General features: G+C 44.6%; 1 protein-coding gene across 12 annotated transcripts in view; it reads right to left on the bottom strand.

The window, feature by feature from the left end:
* ncam1a (neural cell adhesion molecule 1a) overlaps positions 1 to 18,366 on the bottom strand; it is a 434,538-nt gene extending 416,172 nt beyond the window's left edge. For 3 of the 12 annotated variants that reach the window (XM_070555483.1, XM_070555485.1, XM_070555489.1), the window contains exon 1: positions 18,087 to 18,365. In XM_070555483.1, the coding sequence (XP_070411584.1) occupies positions 18,087 to 18,138 (52 nt within the window). In that variant the 5' untranslated portion in view covers positions 18,139 to 18,365. Of the gene's footprint in view, positions 1 to 18,086 lie in introns of all 12 variants that reach the window. The other 9 variants (XM_070555488.1, XM_070555486.1, XM_070555487.1 and 6 more) reach the window with 7 other exon arrangements.
* Positions 18,367 to 18,681: the final 315 nt, after the last annotated feature.

Raw genomic sequence — 18,681 nt, 5'->3', positions numbered from 1 at the left:
TTCCAGGGAGGCTGAGGAGTGTGATCCCCCTATAGTTGGAACACACCCTCAGGTCACCCTTCTTAAAGATGGGGACCACCACCCCGGTCTGCCACTCCCTAGGAACTGCCCCCGATGACCACGCAATGTTGTAGAGACGTGTCAACCACGACAGCCCTACAACATCCATAGCCTTGAGATACCCAGGATGAACCTCATCCGCCCCCGGGGCTCCGCCGCTGTGTAGTTGTCTGACTACCTCAGCAACTTCTGCCCCCGAGATTGGACAGTCCATCCCCAGGTCTCCTGGCTTTGGCTCCTCCTCGGAATGTGCATAGGTGGGATTGAGGAGCTCTCAAAGTATTCCTTCCACCGCCCGGCTATAGCCCCAGTTGACGTCAGCAGCTCCCCATCCCCACTGTTGTCACGTTGCGGGTGTGGATGACGGTGGACCATGTGGGGAGGAGCTGACCAGGAGGCAAAAATGCAGGCTAGGATAAAGTAAAAAAGGTTTTAATGGCAGAGCGGGAACGACAGAACAAAACAACGCTGACAACAAACACCGAGCTGGGGAAGGACGCGCACACGCACACACACACGCACGCACACACACACACGCACGCACGCACGCACACACACACACACACCGAGCTGGGGGAGGACACGCACACACACACACACACACACATACACTAACACACACATACACTGAGCTGGGGACAAAGAGGCTGGAGCTACAACTGGAAACTAGAAACTAGAAATTTTCCTAGGTGCGCGTTGCGGAAATTTTGGGCCATGCGGAGGCGCGGTGGAGGGGCGTGGTTGTTAAAATGAGGATATTTCGCCACGCGGGGCCGTGCGGACCTCGCGGACGCGTCAAGCATAAACCAACCTTAACAATGGAAAGTAGACTTTTGGTTATAATTGAGTATGTTTCTGTTTTACTTGTAAAATGCCCTAACTCTGTCCCTCTTAGACATAATTGGGCTGCATGGTGGCGCAGTGGTTAGCACTGTTGCCTCGCAGCACGAAGGTCGCAGGTTCACAACTCGCCTTTCTGCGTGGAGTTGCGTGTTCTCCCCATGCATGCGTGGGTTTTCTCCGGGTACTCCGGTTTCCCCCACAGATCACAACATGCCCTATAGGTTAAAAAAAATATATTGTAAGTCGCTTTGGGTAAAAGCGTCTGCTAAGCACATAAACATAAACATAATGTTTCATAAATAGTCACCGCACATGTTAAATTGGAACATTTGGGGTAATTATTTCTCACCCCCATCAATTAAAACCAGAAGTTGTTATTGTTATTGTTGTTGTTATTATTATTATTATTATTATTATTATTATTGTTATTATTATTATTATTAAGTAAAAGAGTCAACACAAGTGGTTAAGACTTGAAGACAGGGGTACAACAACTGAAAATACAATTATAGAGGCAAAAAAGACAGTAAGTGAGAAATATTTCAAATCTGAGAATGTCAATTTGAAGTCTGAAGGGGGAAAAAAGCAAACAACTGTGGATTTCTTTAATGAACAGCAATTATCTCAGCAGATGCCAGATGTGCAAGGCAATGACTTGTCCTCTTCAGGTGGTTTCAGAAGTACGATCTCAGATTTCAGAATCCTCCCTGCATCGCAAACAAATGAAGCACGTGCGACTTCCGCTGAGCCATTGCAGACCGGGGATAAAATACCCCAAAGTAGTTTACAGTTTTTTTTACAAGAGTAGTGAAGTAAGGCAGAAGCCCTGCTGCTGAAACGCACAAATATGCAAAAAGTGGAGCAAATGCTACAAAAATGAGTCACAATTATGTTCTCAGCATGTTGGGGTGGATCAGTACCATACAAAGACTACAGGTAGCTGATGGTTATTTATATTTTTGTATGTTTCTATCCAGGTGCCTAAGAAGGAGAGGAGATACAATTCCGGATACATAAACAAACATGGATAGAAATATACATTTTAAAGCTTAATCATAAATGTGGAAAGGAGGAACTAGCAGGGATGTGAGTGTATGCTGACAGCTTGGGAGGATGGATGAAAACCCTGTATACACTGCCATCCATTAAATCTACAAAACGCCAGCTTCAGTGGCAAACTTCACTCTGGAGTGTTTATTTGTGAACAAACTCCTTAAAAGCTGCAGAGGAGGAAGCCGTTCGACAGTTCGAGACTTTGGAAAGTGATTCTTTCACCTCCTTGGAATTCATTCATTCATTCACACGCCGTTAACGCTCAGTTCCACCTGCCATTTGGGCATAAAAGCTGCTCGATTGGATCTACAAACCAAAACAGCAAGACAGGTCGGATTTAAAATACCTGTTTGTTGTATTAATCAAGCTGTACTAACAATAAAACCGGTGTGCTGAAACAATTTGCTGTGGCCATGTGAGATGCACAAGGCCAACTTGCGTATTCCAGGCACAAAAGTCTCCGCTGGGAGTCCAACCCAAGAACTTCTTTCTGCAAAGCCATTGTGCTACCCACTCAACCACCTTGTAGCCATATTGCTTTACCTCTATGAGCTCAGAGCTCTGATGCATGGGATTTCTTCCAGGTACTCCACACACCAATCACTGTTAGGAGTGTAATCGATACATTGATTATATCGTTAACATCAATAGATTGATTATATGCTCAAAAGTCCAAAATGCAAAAATCAATAGACTTAGCTTATTTTAAGGTAACTTACATTACCAGTGCAGTGGCCTAGTAGTAGAATGTCTTCCCTGGGAATGGGAGATCGGGGGATTGATTCCCAGTCGGGTCATACCAAAAATATTATTTCCCTAATAACACACGTTGTTCGTTTTTATTTCTACACGTTTTTTACTCACAAAGATTGTCAAGGAAGCGTGTTTGTCGTGTTCATGTCAAATTAAACTGATCACAAAACACAGATTTACTTTATTTCGTTTTACTCATCCAACCCCCATAAATCCCTGTGTGTCCTCCTGCAGCACTCCCGAAGGACAACAGGCAAAACAAGACAAAAAAGTCTGACGTGTTGAGTAAAAACTGCTATTTTTAGCATATTTTTAGGTCCGACGTGTTGCTACCAGACGTACAGTGTGAGCAGTCAGGTCGCATCCGAGAACTGGGTCGTGCAGTGTGAGCGCCTGGCTCGTGAGATCTGCTCTGCGAGGAAGTCGTACAGTTTGAGCTGAAGCTGAACGCTACAAGTGAAAAAGTTGCACAGTGTCCGCCCGGCTTTAGCTTGTTATCAGAATCATAGTTGCAGTTTCATCATCTGAGCTGCTTTTTAAGATCTAGGTAAACTTGTTCAATTTGGGGTTAAAAACAAACGTTTTCACATATTTTCCATGTAGTTTTTTTTTTGCCAGTTCCTCTTCTGAAAGGTAGACAATTGTTTTTCTCTTTCCCTCAGAAAATCTTAATGTTCTCCTAGTTTGGCCCAGCACAGTTCACTTCCCAGTTACAGCAACAGCCTTATATCATAACCACATAAGTGGAGAAAATGCTCAGTAGCAATGAGAGAATTTGCTGTTGCATTTAAGTGATGTTAACTATTATTTAACATTTAAACTTATTTTCAGATATCTTTATTTATTCAAAAAACCCTGGTAAGGGATGTTTTTCTGTATTTGGAGCATCAGAACAAGTTTTATGGTGGAGGTGATGTTTTAAAGTCACTGAGAAACTGCATGCATGCAGTTTGTTGTTTTGCTGCTAATACGCGGGTGCAGCTGCTAATACAGTAGCAGGTGCAGCTGCTAATACAGTAGCGGGTGCGGCTGCTAATACAGTAGCGGGTGCAGCTGCTAATACAGTAGCGGGTGCAGCTGCTAATACAGTAGCAGGTGCAGCTGCTAATACAGTAGCGGGTGCAGCTGCTAATACAGTAGCGGGTGCGGCTGCTAATACAGTAGCGGGTCCCGCTGCTAATACAGTAGCAGGTGCGGCTGCTAATACAGTAGCAGGTGCGGCTGCTAATACAGTAGCAGGTGCGGCTGCTAATACAGTAGCAGGTGCGGCTGCTAATACAGTAGCAGGTGCAGTTGCTAATACAGTAGCAGGTGCAGCTGCTAATACAGTAGCAGGTGCAGCTGCTAATACAGTAGCGGGTGCGGCTGCTAATACAGTAGCGGGTCCCGCTGCTAATACAGTAGCGGGTGCAGCTGCTAATACAGTAGCGGGTGCAGCTGCTAATACAGTAGCGGGTGCAGCTGCTAATACAGTAGCAGGTGCAGCTGCTAATACAGTAGCAGGTGCAGCTGCTAATACGGTAGCGGGTGCAGCTGCTAATACGGTAGCGGGTGCAGCTGCTAATGCGGTAGCGGGTGCAGCTGCTAATGCGGTAGCAGGTGCAGCTGCTAATGCAGTAGCAGGTGCAGCTGCTAATGCGGTAGCAGGTGCAGCTGCTAATGCAGTAGCAGGTGCGGCTGCTAATACTGTAGCAGGTGCAGCTGCTAATACAGTAGCAGGTGCAGCTGCTAATACAGTAGCAGGTGCAGCTGCTAATACAGTAGCGGGTGCAGCTGCTAATACAGTAGCAGGTGCAGCTGCTAATACAGTAGCAGGTGAAGCTGCTAATACAGTAGCGGGTGCAGCTGCTAATACAGTAGCAGGTGCAGCTGCTAATACAGTAGCGGGTGCAGCTGCTAATACAGTAGCAGGTGAAGCTGCTAATACAGTAGCGGGTGCAGCTGCTAATACAGTAGCAGGTGCAGCTGCTAATACAGTAGCAGGTGCGGCTGCTAATACAGTAGCAGGTGCGGCTGCTAATACAGTAGCGGGTGCGGCTGCTAATACAGTAGCGGGTGCAGCTGCTAATGCAGTAGCGGGTGCAGCTGCTAATGCGGTAGCAGGTGCAGCTGCTAATGCAGTAGCAGGTGCAGCTGCTAATGCGGTAGCAGGTGCAGCTGCTAATGCAGTAGCAGGTGCAGCTGCTAATACAGTAGCAGGTGCAGCTGCTAATACAGTAGCAGCTGCAGCTGCTAATACAGTAGCAGGTGCAGCTGCTAATACTGTAGCAGGTGCAGCTGCTAATACAGTAGCGGGTGCAGCTGATAATACAGTAGCGGGTGCAGCTGCTAATACAGTAGCGGGTGAAGCTGCTAATACAGTAGCAGGTGCAGCTGCTAATACAGTAGCGGGTGCAGCTGCTAATACAGTAGCGGGTGCAGCTGCTAATACAGTAGCGGGTGAAGCTGCTAATACAGTAGCGGGTGCAGCTGCTAATACAGTAGCGGGTGCAGCTGCTAATACAGTAGCGGGTGCAGCTGCTAATACAGTAGCGGGTGCAGCTGCTAATACAGTAGCAGGTGCAGCTGCTAATACAGTAGCGGGTGCAGCTGCTAATACAGTAGCGGGTGCAGCTGCTAATACAGAAGCAGGTGCAGCTGCTAATACAGTAGCGGGTGCAGCTGCTAATACAGTAGCGGGTGCAGCTGCTAATACAGTAGCGGGTGCAGCTGCTAATACAGTAGCGGGTGCAGCTGCTAATACAGTAGCGGGTGCAGCTGCTAATACAGTAGCGGGTGCAGCTGCTAATACAGTAGCGGGTGCAGCTGCTAATACAGTAGCGGGTGCAGCTGCTAATACAGTAGCGGGTGCAGCTGCTAATACAGTAGCGGGTGCAGCTGCTAATACAGTAGCGGGTGCAGCTGCTAATACAGTAGCGGGTGCAGCTGCTAACACAGTAGCGGGTGCAGCTGCCAATACAGTAGCGGGTGCAGCTGCTAACACAGTAGCGGGTGCAGCTGCCACAGTAGCGGGTGCAGCTGCTAACACAGTAGCGGGTGCAGCTGCTAATACAGTAGCGGGTGCAGCTGCTAATACAGTAGCAGGTGCAGCTGCTAATACAGTAGCAGGTGCAGCTGCTAATACAGTAGCGGGTGCAGCTGCTAATACAGTAGCGGGTGCAGCTGCTAATACAGTAGCGGGTGCAGCTGCTAATACAGTAGCGGGTGCAGCTGCTAATGCAGTAGCGGGTGCAGCTGCTAATACAGTAGCGGGTGCAGCTGCTAATACAGTAGCGGGTGCAGCTGCTAATACAGTAGCGGGTGCAGCTGCTAATACAGTAGCAGGTGCAGCTGCTAATACAGTAGCGGGTGCAGCTGCTAATACAGTAGCGGGTGCAGCTGCTAATACAGTAGCGGGTGCAGCTGCTAATACAGTAGCAGGTGCAGCTGCTAATACAGTAGCAGGTGCAGCTGCTAATACAGTAGCAGGTGCAGCTGCATGTTTTTGCAATAAAAATGTTATGTTGTAATGGAATTCATGCATTAGATTTTGTTTGCTTTGAACCCAGAGCAGACGTCACACGCCAGACGACATCAACACTGCACACTTTAGTATTTGTTCATTTATCATGAATAATATCGATATCACAATATTAAGCACTGTTATCGAATATCGCAGGTTTTCCTAATATCGTGCAGCCCTAAAAGAAATCATTTCTCCCCTGGGAAATTATTGTGTTCAGTCACCATCAATCACTCTAAATCAAATCAAATCAAAATCTTATTGTGACTTAATTTGAGATAAACCTTGAATTGCAATACACTGCATCGATATAATATGGTATTGTGATCAAACTAGTGATTTACACCCAAACTAATCATGCATATTTGGTCAATTTTAACCTGGTTGCCTGTCTCACAAATGACACTTGCTCAATCACCTCTTAATAAAGGCATAATTGGTTCCCAACCCTTTCCTTGAGGACCCCCCTACCTGTGTCCTAGACAAGAACCCCCTTACCCCAGTTCATACCTGCATCCACGCATGATACAGAAGACATACAGAGGTAGAACTCTTATAGAGCGTTTATTATACTTTTGTAGGTGTAGTTTGGATTTTATAAATGCAATTTTTACTAATATAATTGGTAAGCTCACAACCACAGCACAGAGAAAATTGTGGGGACACTCGGCAATTCTTAGGGACCCCCTTTGGGGGGTCACAGACTAGGTGTGGAACCACAGCTCTCTGTGTCCTTGAGAAAGTCAATATAGGGGATAGATGATTGGATATGTGATGTGGGTAAGTCCCAGAGATGGGAAATGTGGTATCAACAAGTCATCTCCATGCCTTGTTTTTGTTCTGCTCAGCCCCAGGTTCATTCACTGTGCTGATTCAAATCACCTGGTTTAGTTGCTGAGCTGAAGAAAACACGGCATGGAGAAGACTTGCTGATGCCACAATTCCCCATCTCTGGTAAGTGGTTGTTGCACTGAACGTCCCCCTTTCTGCTCTGACTTCTACAACCTATTAGATCATAACTGGAATGAAGCAAATTTGGCAAACCTCCTTCACTTTGACATCAGTGCATAATGATGTACTCTGAGAACTTGCCACCCGGGGTTCCCCTGCAATTTTCCACTCCGTCGTACCCTCAACACACTCCACACGTCTCCCATGATGCATCAACCATGTATACAAATGATCACATCTGGCCACATCTTGGCGTGACACTCTAGCTAGACCGTACACACAGCGTGATGAAGTTGTAGGCTAGGCATGAGTCCAATGTGGAACGTCATGTGTCACTTTCTATACCAGCCGCGGTATGTTATACTGTCCCTGTGTCAAGGGTTTGCTGCCACCATGATGATGATGTTGACTTCACCGTGGACATGAAATGCAATATGCAGCCCCCACGCTCTGTTATGTGCCCCTCTCATAAAGCCCATCGATGTTCAGGACGTTGTTTTTACATCACGGAAACGTCTTTGTCCTCGTCACATACCTGCTTTATTCTGAGAGAACAAAACTAGCCAAACATGTCATTTTTATGCAACTTTAGATAAAATCAAACTGTTGAAAAGAAAAACAAAGCTACTTGTTTGACTCTCACAGACACAAAGGCCATCTGCTCATCAGTCCCAGGCCGAGCTGCGGGGTCCTGTAAATATTTCAGTGCTGCTGTGAATGAAGAGAAGTGAATGACCAATATCAAGATCTATTCCAAATAAAGCGGGTGCTTGTAGCTCTCCAGGCATTCGAAGGAGGACAGCGACATCACACTGGGACTCTGTTACTCTGTAATGTAGTCAATAATCACCTTGGGCATTTGCACCAGACTTGGCAGCTTCACTGAAAGAGCTCAGCAGAGGAGAAAAGAATAAGCATTGAGCTACATGCAAAAGCGACATCCATCATCAAGCTGAAAACGCCGGCGAGGTTCAGTCATAGGATTTAAAAGTGTCCCAAATAAAGTCTAAATATCCCCCAATCATCATCCAAAATCCAACAAGCAGCGAGGCGAGGCGGCAGCTACAAAGGATTGCTTTGAATCAAAAACGCTCTCAGAGATAACTTCACCTCGCTCGCCGATTACGAGACGGCACACTCACATCGGTTATTTTCTGAATCCTTTAAGAGCCGACGCTCAGTCGCCTCGACAAGATGTCAGAGTTTGTTTTACAGAAAACATGAGAATTGTTTAAGTTTAAAGGGATACTGTGCAACGTTTTCATATTCATGACATTTTTCTTGAGCCAGTGTCTGCTAAAATGAACCTTTGCATGGTTAATGAAAGGCCACACAGCCCCTGTTGCTCCCTGTTGCTAGAATATCCCACTTCCGGTGGCACTGCAGGCTGCTTTCAGCGCATTTTCTGCGTGTTTAGTGATGAATCACTCCTGTAGACACTAATAGGCTGGGGAGATGTTTCAGCCGTTTGATTGAGGCGTTAAAAAGTCGATCGTACAGAGAGGAGATGAGTTTAACTTTCTGTTCTACAAACAGACGCTAGAGGGTGCTAAATGAAAGTCAAACTGTCTCCCTGTAAGGATTTCCGTCCATGTACAACGTAGCAATGCCTTTGGCACATTTGACTAAATTTAGATGAATGCACAAACAGGATGTGTGACAGGTAAATGCCAACATTAAAGGTCCCATTCTTTCTCTGTAAGGTCTCTGTAAATGAATGCATTGTGTGTGTGTGTGTGTGTGTGTGTGTGTGTGTGTGTGTGTGTGTGTGTGTGTGTGTGTGTGTGTGTGTGTGTGTGTGTGTGTGTGTGTGTGTGTGTGTGTGTGTGTGTGTTCGTTGTTATTCAGGATATGCAAAAGTCTCATTCCTGATTGGCTAACAGCAACACGACTCTTCCACTGCCTCTAAACCAGCGGTGTCAAACTCATTTTAGCTCAGGGGCCACATCGAGGGAAATCTAGTCCCAAGTGGGCCGGACCGGTAAATTAAAAACAACTTCAGATTGTTTTCTTTGTTTTAATACAATCAATATAAAACAAGGCTGGAGCCTGAGGACAGTGTATCCAAAATAGTCCAAGTACAACACCTGAAGTGTACTTGAAAAAGTACAACACCTGAAGTGTACTTGAAAAAGTACAACACCTGAAGTGTACTTGAAAAAGTACAACACCTGAAGTGTACTTGAAAAAGTACAACACCTGAAGTGTACTTGAAAAAGTACAACACCTGAAGTGTACTTGAAAAAGTACAACACCTGAAGTGTACTTGAAAATTTGAAAAAAAAAAATTAAAAAAATCAATCAATAAAAAAAACATTCCTTAGTGATTCAAAGAGCTTACAGATCACATGGCTAGATCAGTTTCATGCAGCACTTAAAGTATATTTGACTCATTTTACTTCACATCTTTTAGCTTCACCAGCACATCAACATCAGGAATCACATCCTGAGTGGCGCCAGCTTCAGGATGTGATTCAAGTTCTTGTGTGAGCCTTGAGCGCAGCTTTGTTTTATTTATACTCATTACAGAGGAAACTTGCTCACAAAGATAAGTTTATTTTCACTCTACATTATAAAGTATGAAAATAAAGTTTACACAACCGTCTCACGGGCCGGATTTAACCCGCTTGCGGGCCGGATGCGGCCCGCATGTTTGACACCCCTGCTCTAATTGCTTTGCAACGTTGATGCTTTATCTCCACAAATAGCACAAGCCCGAATGTGTTCTGCCATGTTGTGGAGTTGCTAATGCTAACCGTTAGCTTCTAGTAGCCGAGCTCTCTTCTGGACGCTAAACCAACAACAGTAATCCACGTCACGAGCCAAGATGGAGGAGTCTATGCAAATTTTCTGTGTGACATAGATCTGTGCAGTTTTCTCTGACCCAAGCGTTTCCCCGTCTTGTCTCCTTTAGTGGCTAACGCAGGAAATAGAGTAGAAGACTATTTTCACATTCAGCCTGCATGTGAAACTCACAATGCTCAGTTTAAATGTCACTTTGCTGACAAATTAAGCTTAATTTGAGCTAAATAAGTTCCACATTTACATTTATATGAAAGCAATTAAACTTTGAAGAGCTGTTATGTAAATTATTTGTATTAATTATCAAAGCATCGCATTAGTTTTCATCGCATCTTTACATTTGTGCAGCTCTATCATCAGCATTGTTCTCAAAATCAAACTCTGGGCTCGTGGAGACGAAGTGAGAATGGGAAGAGGGAGAGTTTAAAACAAACCTAACCCTTTCTCGGATTTTTTTCTCTTCCTTCGTCGTCTTCTCCGCACAGTCGGTTTTCAATAGAACCCCTTTAGAGCTCTCACAATGAAAAATCACTCACGGCTCCCATTCATGTGCTGATTAATATGCAAAGGCAGCTCATCCTCGTCTAACAGTCAGAGGAAATAAAACAGACAGGCGAGTCTTTCTGGACTTTTGTTGGCACCATCAGCCCTTTCAGATTCAGCAGCGCTCTGATGTGACACGAGTTTATTGATAACAGGAAACATTTTTCATTTGCATTTCAAACTTTTTGTTTTTACCTCCAGTGTGGCCCGGTCGTCCACCGATCATCACCAGCTGTTAGTGACATCACAACCTTTTGTTTTATTTGCAGTCCTCACGCTGTTTTTTTCATTAGTATTTAAAGTGGGATCCTAACCAGAAAATACACATAAATCGATATAAAATTATCCGCGCATGAAAATCTAATTAACTTTTATGACCACGCAGTGAGCGGGAGGAATCTGGCTACACGTTTCCATCAGCTGTTTGCTGGTGCAGAAACACATGCTGGGACTGCCGATCTCATCTAAACCCCAGTTTTGCAGAATTAGATTGTGTTTGTTAGCGGGAGTGGTGGCGAGCAGATGGGAGCTCTTTCTTGAAAACGATAACACAAAAACAGGAAGTGCTCCCCTGCAAAGACGTGAACCGACAAACACTTTGTGATAGCTGAACATTACATACATGTTGGCCAGCAGCTTGTGATGCTGCTTCTTCCTCCACAAGGACAACATGTTAACCACCGCCTGCTGCAGCGTGGTCCTCGAGCTCCCAGAATGCTTTGCAGCCAGGTGCAGTGGCTGGTGAGAGCCAGGATTACTTCTGAACTGATTTAATGTTCCCTACCCCTTAAAGCTACCACAGAGCAATGTCATGTACGTCATGCTCTCTTCACATACATGCTAACGTCTCCCTGCAGCTGGGCTGGAGTTCTGTAGTGGGCCCCAGAGCAGAGAGGTTAGTTTAGAGACAAAGAACAAAGCTTTTGTCTCATTTGTCTTGCATGCAAACGTCTGAGTAAAAGCCGTTCTAGACTGTCGGTGGACGCTCTTTGCGATGCTGACAGGCGTTTCTGAACAACGACCATGAATTTATCCTCGCTGCTACAAACAGGAATAACGCTTTTTGTTTGAAGCAGGATGAACGATCACAAACTGGTAGAATCACAACATCTGACAGTAGACCTATTTATTCAGGGACAGTTGGGACGGGACGTCACCTAAAACGGCGTAACTTTGCCAGTCGAGTGCAGCAAACAAAACTTTGAGAGCACTTTAAAGATACTGAGCTAAATGTAGGGGTGGTGGCAGCTGGATTATCCCAAGGCATTCTCCACAGAGTTGTCAAATATCCATGTTTTAACATATGTTAGCAAAATATCTAAGGCTTCACAGAAAATGGTCATCTCTCATGCATCAACAACATCAACCCTTTTAAAGTCCATCTATTTAAAGATGTCCGCTCAACAAGTTTAAGAAAGCATAAAAAGACTGGATTAGTTATTATTACAGATGTTTACTTCATCTGGGCATCGGCAGATTGCACAAGACCTTGTGGCTTTGTTTAAAAGGGACATTTTATGTAAAATTCACCTTTTGCCTCCTTTTGTGCTGCGCTGTGGCTCTATAATGTCTCCAAATGTGGAAAAACACTTCCATCCATTTTCTGTCATTGTTTAGTTTTGCCTAAAACAAGCCGTTTCAAAAAGCCTTTGTGTGTGATGTCACAAATGGGGCATTTGCATAGAACCCCCAATCCCCACTCCAGGCTGGAGGAGCAGCAGCTCTACTCGGAGATCCTCCCAGACCTCAGAGCTTCTCAGCTTATAGCAGCCTGAGTGGAGGAGGGGTGGGCGTGGCCAGCTCCAACTGGAACGGCTCATTCTAGAAGCTATTGAAAATGTCAAGAATAAAACGACTGAAATTGCTTTTATGTAGGGCTGTAGCGAAGCCTCGACGAAGTCGACGGCTCGATTCTAAAAATTTGTCGACGTCAGATCCGGAAGTTGACGCCCCGCGCCCACTTGTTGCATCCCCAGGAGTTTGTAAATGGAGGAGGAATCTGCCTGTTTTTCCTCTAGTTCGCCCTCTTCTCCGCCTTCACTAACATCTCCGCCAAATACCGAAGACCCGGAACAACGTCCGTCCACTACTAGATTATTTTCCTGTTTTGCCCCTTCGTCTCCCGGCAACGGACAACAACTTCCGGGGTCAGATGTGCTGCTTCGTCTCTACCGCAGATGTAGAACATCACCGGGAGCGCTTCTCCCTTCATTAAGGAGCTTCTTTCAGACACGAGGAGAGCTGTTTTGGTGGTAGCAGTCTCTCCTCCGTGCTGGTCTGTTTGCTGCCGGGTGTTTTTGGTTTATTTAAACTTGGTAACTTGAACTTAACGTTGGTAAAGCTACTGTTAGCATCTTCGCTAACAGCTTCTTGCGTTGGGATAAGCTGTTACGTTTTGGTTTAGAGTTAATCTTTTTTGTGGTGTAGATCTCCCTTTTATTACATTTAGAGTGTTGTGGGTTTTCGGTTTAGTGTAAAATACCACCTGAGTTTGGTTTAACCCGTAAGACCACTCGCCTCACGCACATAAGTGACCAAAACAAAGCAGCATGGAGACACTCCATCTTCTACCACCTCTCAGGCAGCAGCCTGCACTCCCAAGGTCTACACGTCACCAGAACATAACCAACCGCAACACAATAAACGCAGTGGTATACAAAATGGAAGGCCTGTAGTGTTTATTCTCTTACAGTAAGAATTTATCAATTTTTTGAGGAATTTATTTGAGATTTTCTGGTTTTTGTTAATTGTGCAATAGAAAAATAATCATTAGATTAATTTTCTAAATAGTCATTAGAATAGTCGACTATTCGATAAAATAATCGTCAGAATAATCGTTTTAAAAATAATCGTTTACCCCCAGCCCTACTTTTATGTGAGAGGTGTTTTATTCAAATAGCTTCATAAACATGTTTCATACAGACCATGTGGCCATTATAATAGTTATAGTTCATGAAGTCTCTTTTAAAATTACACACATTTTCAAGATTTGACAAACAGGTACAGATCCATCATTGCTCCACACAGGATAAGCAGCCACAAGCAGTTGAAATTTAGCGGTAATAAATGGCCCCCACAAAATATTTTCCCCACTTCATCATCTAAACTCGACCCTGATGTTCGGGCGTAAGCGGATCGTATTTCTGAAACAGCGAACTGTTCCTACGCCCTTTTGTCTGCCCTTGAACTCGTGATTTAGACGAGAAAGCCGAAAGAGCGTTTCCTACATCGGACGTTTCCTCTAAACCAGGACTGGACCCGCTGGTGGAAAACGGCTCCAGCTGGTCTCATGCAAGTCAACCATCACCAGCTATGTGTGGCTCTTCCACTGAGATTCACTGGGAAGGTTCAAGAATTATTTTTATAATTTGTACATGAAAAAAAAACGATAAACTGTAAATAGCACAACTTTTCTAAATAAAATACCATAAAGCACCCTCAAGGATGATGTCATGCACTGCAGAGACTGAAAATAAACCCAACTGGTAGTTTTTTTTAACAGAAAGTAAAGCATAAGAATAGAAAAAGATGCTAAAATAGATCCCACACGTATTTTGGCAGCTGCCCAAGTGAAGTGTGTGGGTGGGAAAGTCGCTCCACTACTTTTCTACGTGTCTTTCACTATTTATAAATGAACAAAAATGTCTCAATCCAGCCACTAAAAAGTCATTAATTCACCCGTCTTTTTGAATTAATGTGCGTTTGTTTGTGTGACCGGTTCAATGCTGATTGGGGAATTAAAACAACTCATAAAATCAATCAAACATGTCAGGAAGGTTAAATAATCGAGGAAATATGAAGCAATTTTAATTGTCCTGAATCACAAAGCAGCTTAATGTAGTTCAGATCAAATGTAGTTAACAGCTGCAAGCATCACGCTGACTGAAGCCAACATGGTGCAGACGTTTGGAAGACCGGGGATCGAGTTCTAGTCGGACTTCAAGTGTCTTGTTATTTTCCCTTGTTTGGCAACTTTTCCCAGTTCTCCAAAGTCAAAAATAGCCAGTATTATTTTCACGGTGGCTTTGAACCCACCACAGCAATAAACGTTCCACATGTAGAGCATTTAGGATCTGTGCGTCCGCTCCCTCAACACGTGCATTTAGACTTTTATAGGGAAATCATCTCACCGCATGATGTGAACACGAGTCTTCTCTTGCATTTACCAGTGCTTATATTAGGAGTTTTACGGCATCAGATGAAACAACAAATCACTGTGCAACAGGAGCAACAGGTTTTGATATGCAACTAGCACACACACATGCAGCCTGTATGCATGTTTTCAACCAACCAGTGCATTGGTGATGAATCTGCATCACAGTGCAGCAAAAGCTGATCAAGTTTCCTTTTTCCCATTCTTGCCCCTGACAGTACAAGACCATAAACAGCAAGAAACCCACCTAATCAATCGCTAAATCTACAACCATAGGCTCGAGATCTTGTGCAAGCGTTTAATGAAGCATCGCTTTGGTGCAAAGCTGTGCCCTCTTTCCACCCGTAACTCTGTGGTACTCACGTCTCCACTGTGTAACCTGTGGAGTTTTTCTTTCTGATTATCCTCCATCACCTGCACTCCTTCAGGTTACCAGGCGATGATCGCGGTTACGGTGGACCGCTTCAATAACACACACACACACACACACAGAGCTGCTGTTGCACACTGAACTCATCAGAAGAAAAAGCACCAGTCCACTTCTAAAACGATATTTTATTCACTCTGGCAGTAATTTGGTCGTGTCTTGAGAGGTGCGGTGGTCCTGCATTCTAATACATGTTTCTAGTCTCAAAATTCAATTATCACCCAACTGCACGCGAAACTGGAAATCAATGAATGTAATTAAGTTGCCCAGCCCTCAAACTGTGAGATGCTGTCATTACCCATTCAATACACCCAGGGTCTATCAAATACATCAAGTAATGGGATCAATTTATTAGAATTTCTATCTGCAGCAACGGGGCACGGCCCAGGCTCAGATGTCTAATTATCTCCCTGTAGCTACCTTTCTCTTTACCTCCGAGGTGGAGCAAACTGCAGGAGAGTCAGAATATCTGGGCAGGGTCATGAATCAGATGGAGAAAAAATGAACACATCCAGAGTGTTGCTGCCTGGTGCCACAGCAGAGGTGGAGCTGTGGCCCACAGTCTGAGAGTGCAAAACGGCAAGAACAACCAATGGGTCTCACATTTATATACATACATATATATATATGTATACATATATATATATGTATGTATATATGTATACATATATATATGTATATATATATGTATACATATATATATGTATATATATATATATATGTATACATAGATTTCTTGGAAGGTATCTGACATGCTCTACCTGATTTTCAAGCAAAACGCTCTCACTGAACTTAACCAAATGTTGAATCTTCCTTTTGTGCACGGCGATAAAATCAAACCTTTAACCACAGTTAAACAAAAAATGAGCAAAATGACGAAGGAATGAATGTAGAACACAGGTCAATAAGAAGAAAAGCTGGATAACAACAAGGTTTCAGAGCATTTATAATAAATGTGCTTTTTCAGGAATGAAATACACATTTTACACATTTTAATAAGATTGTAAAGCTGCACTTGATTTTAATTCGGCTCCACTAGGCAATGCCAATATATTAAAACGGCAAATATCAGCTCAATGCGTTGGTCTGTCCCTAATGCAAAGTGTTTGCTATTATGTCGTATGCAACAGTAGACCTGGCCAAGTTGTACACAGCAGCCAGGATGATAATTATGGAATGTGTCTTTAAGCCAGAAGCTTTCTTGACTCAGACTTGGTGTCTTATTAGCCTCAAAAGTGAGAAAATGTGCAAATAATCTTGTAGCACTTTAGTCCTGTCGTCATTTGTTTACATCTTTATTGAACTTTCAGAAGCAATTGCCTTCAACAAATGTGGGACTGTTTTGAGATGAAGTTTGTCTGGAGAGACCTTCAGGACATCCCAGAACCAACACCATCAACCTAAACCATTCTGCATCGTGCTTTATCGTCTCTGTTCTGTGCTTTTAGCTCCTGTAGCATTTCTCTCTGTTGTATTCGACACGCTGCAGTACTATTTAAGCCTTTTACACCACTAAGCAGCTCAACGCTGCCACCTGCTGATGGGATGTCAAATCTGCAGTCTCCTTAGCTGATCCTATTAAAACGCAGGCTTCTGAACCAAAGCACATTAGTGATCAAACTCTATATTTGTGAAGATGATCAATAATATAAAGATGGAAAACAGTGAACATGGGTCATAGTAAACAACAAAGGCACGGAGTGCTTTAAAGCTCTTATTAATATGAGCCAAACTCCCACAACTCACGGACAAGAGACATCGTAGATTAAAATAATCACAACCAGGATCAATGAATCGCTTCCAACTAGAATTTAGTAAATTTTGAATCAAGGTCTAGTATCAGAAGCATCTGAAGGAAGCAGGAGATCCTGCAGGGTCAGAGTCACCAGTAGCTGAATGAAACTTTAATCTAAACACAAACAGTGTCTGCGAATCAACCTGAAACCTGGAGGTGATAAAAAAAACATCTGATAAATGAAATTATACCCCCCCCCCCCTACTGATAACCCCTGGGGGTCCTCAAACTTCACTTCAGCTGCAGAGAAGAGGGGGCAGGTGGGTGGATGGGGGGGGGGGGGGGGTAACCATGGGAGCCCTGGGATTGGGTTCTATTGTGTCCACTGAAGGACTATTCAGCCGTGCTCAATGGATGACGAACTTCTTCCCGACCAACCAAATTAAAGCGGTGATCCAATCAGTCTGGAACAGAAGCTGTCGGTGCGACTTTTGCGCGCGCGGGGGGGGGGGGGTTACGCGCAATCGAGTTCAGAACTAATAAAACATTAAACACAAATTAAAGTCACAACACATAATCATGTTTGGGATTATGATGACATGCCAACTGATTTCTTCAGTTACGGAGAAAAAAGAGAAGATTTTGATTTCGGGGATGAAATGGTCCAAAAAGCATCCCTGAGGAGAGCCGCGTCCTCCTCGCTGCGTCTGGCTGAACCCCACAAGCCACGTTTGGTTCCGTGAACACGCGTTTCCTTTGACATGCGGAGCTAAAAGCTGCGCACCAGCCCAGAATGTGGAGGACCACCAGCGCGTCCTCCTGCAGTCTCCTCCAGCATCCTCCCTCAGAATTCAGCAAAACCCCATCAAAACGCGGCACGTGCAGAAAAACACACACGAGAGTAAAACGTTTATTCTAACTCTGGCGATTATTCAGATTTACGCGCAGAAATACAAAAGATACATAAACAAAACGCGTCTCTAAGCCACCAGAAACGGAGTGAATGCATGACTTTTACATCCGTTTTGGTTTTCACACAGAAACTGCTCATCTCGCCTTCGAAATCAACTTTAGTTGCTTGTTTTTTCTTGTTTGGGCGAGTCAGTTGCGCATTTTTGCTGCTTTTGAGCCGCGCGCGCCTGTCCGAACCGGAGTCGGTGCCATGAGCGCAGATCCGGGGGATGCTTCAGCACCGATCGGCCCCCTTTCCGGACCGATTTCTGCTCGGATCCAGAACCGCTTCAGAACAAATAGGTGCCCTTACCTGCGCAGCCGATGAGCAGCCATCCCCAGATGAGGTCCCTGACATGTAGCATCGTAACGTGTCACAGATTATCCTCCTGGCAGAAGCCTCTGGTCTGTAGCGGGAACCAGAAATCAGCCTTGGTGTCCAGAGGAAACGCTGCAGCAGGATGGATGGACTCGGAGGGTTTCTGTTAAATCTGGTCCTCTAGTCGCTGCTCGCGGCACAGTGACGAGCAGCAGTCGTAGCTCGCAGTAGTGCACACACGCGCGCGCACGGAATAGACACCAGCACGAATCACTCCGCCCGGTAGTATACACCCCCCCCCCCCCCCACACACACACACACACACACACAGGGGGCGGGCTGAGGAGGATGCAGCATCAAAATAGTGCGCGGAGCGACAGCAGATGGTCACTAGAGGCTCTAATTCGGATTAATAAGCTTACAAATTTGCAAAGTGTCGCAGAGAAACAGTCAGCAAGATGGTTTTGTTGTGTGGTAATTTAAAAAAGTGGATTAAGAAAATATTTGTTACATTATGGTTATAATGGCTGACTAGAATGGGGAATACTGGTTTAATGTGGGAAAAACAGATTATTGCTTCCTGTCATTT

Source organism: Nothobranchius furzeri, chromosome 10, assembly GCF_043380555.1.
Source record: "Nothobranchius furzeri strain GRZ-AD chromosome 10, NfurGRZ-RIMD1, whole genome shotgun sequence".
Lineage (NCBI taxonomy): Eukaryota > Metazoa > Chordata > Actinopteri > Cyprinodontiformes > Nothobranchiidae > Nothobranchius > Nothobranchius furzeri.
Note: the sequence above shows the minus strand (reverse complement) of the source record. Positions and strands in the feature narration are given on the sequence as shown.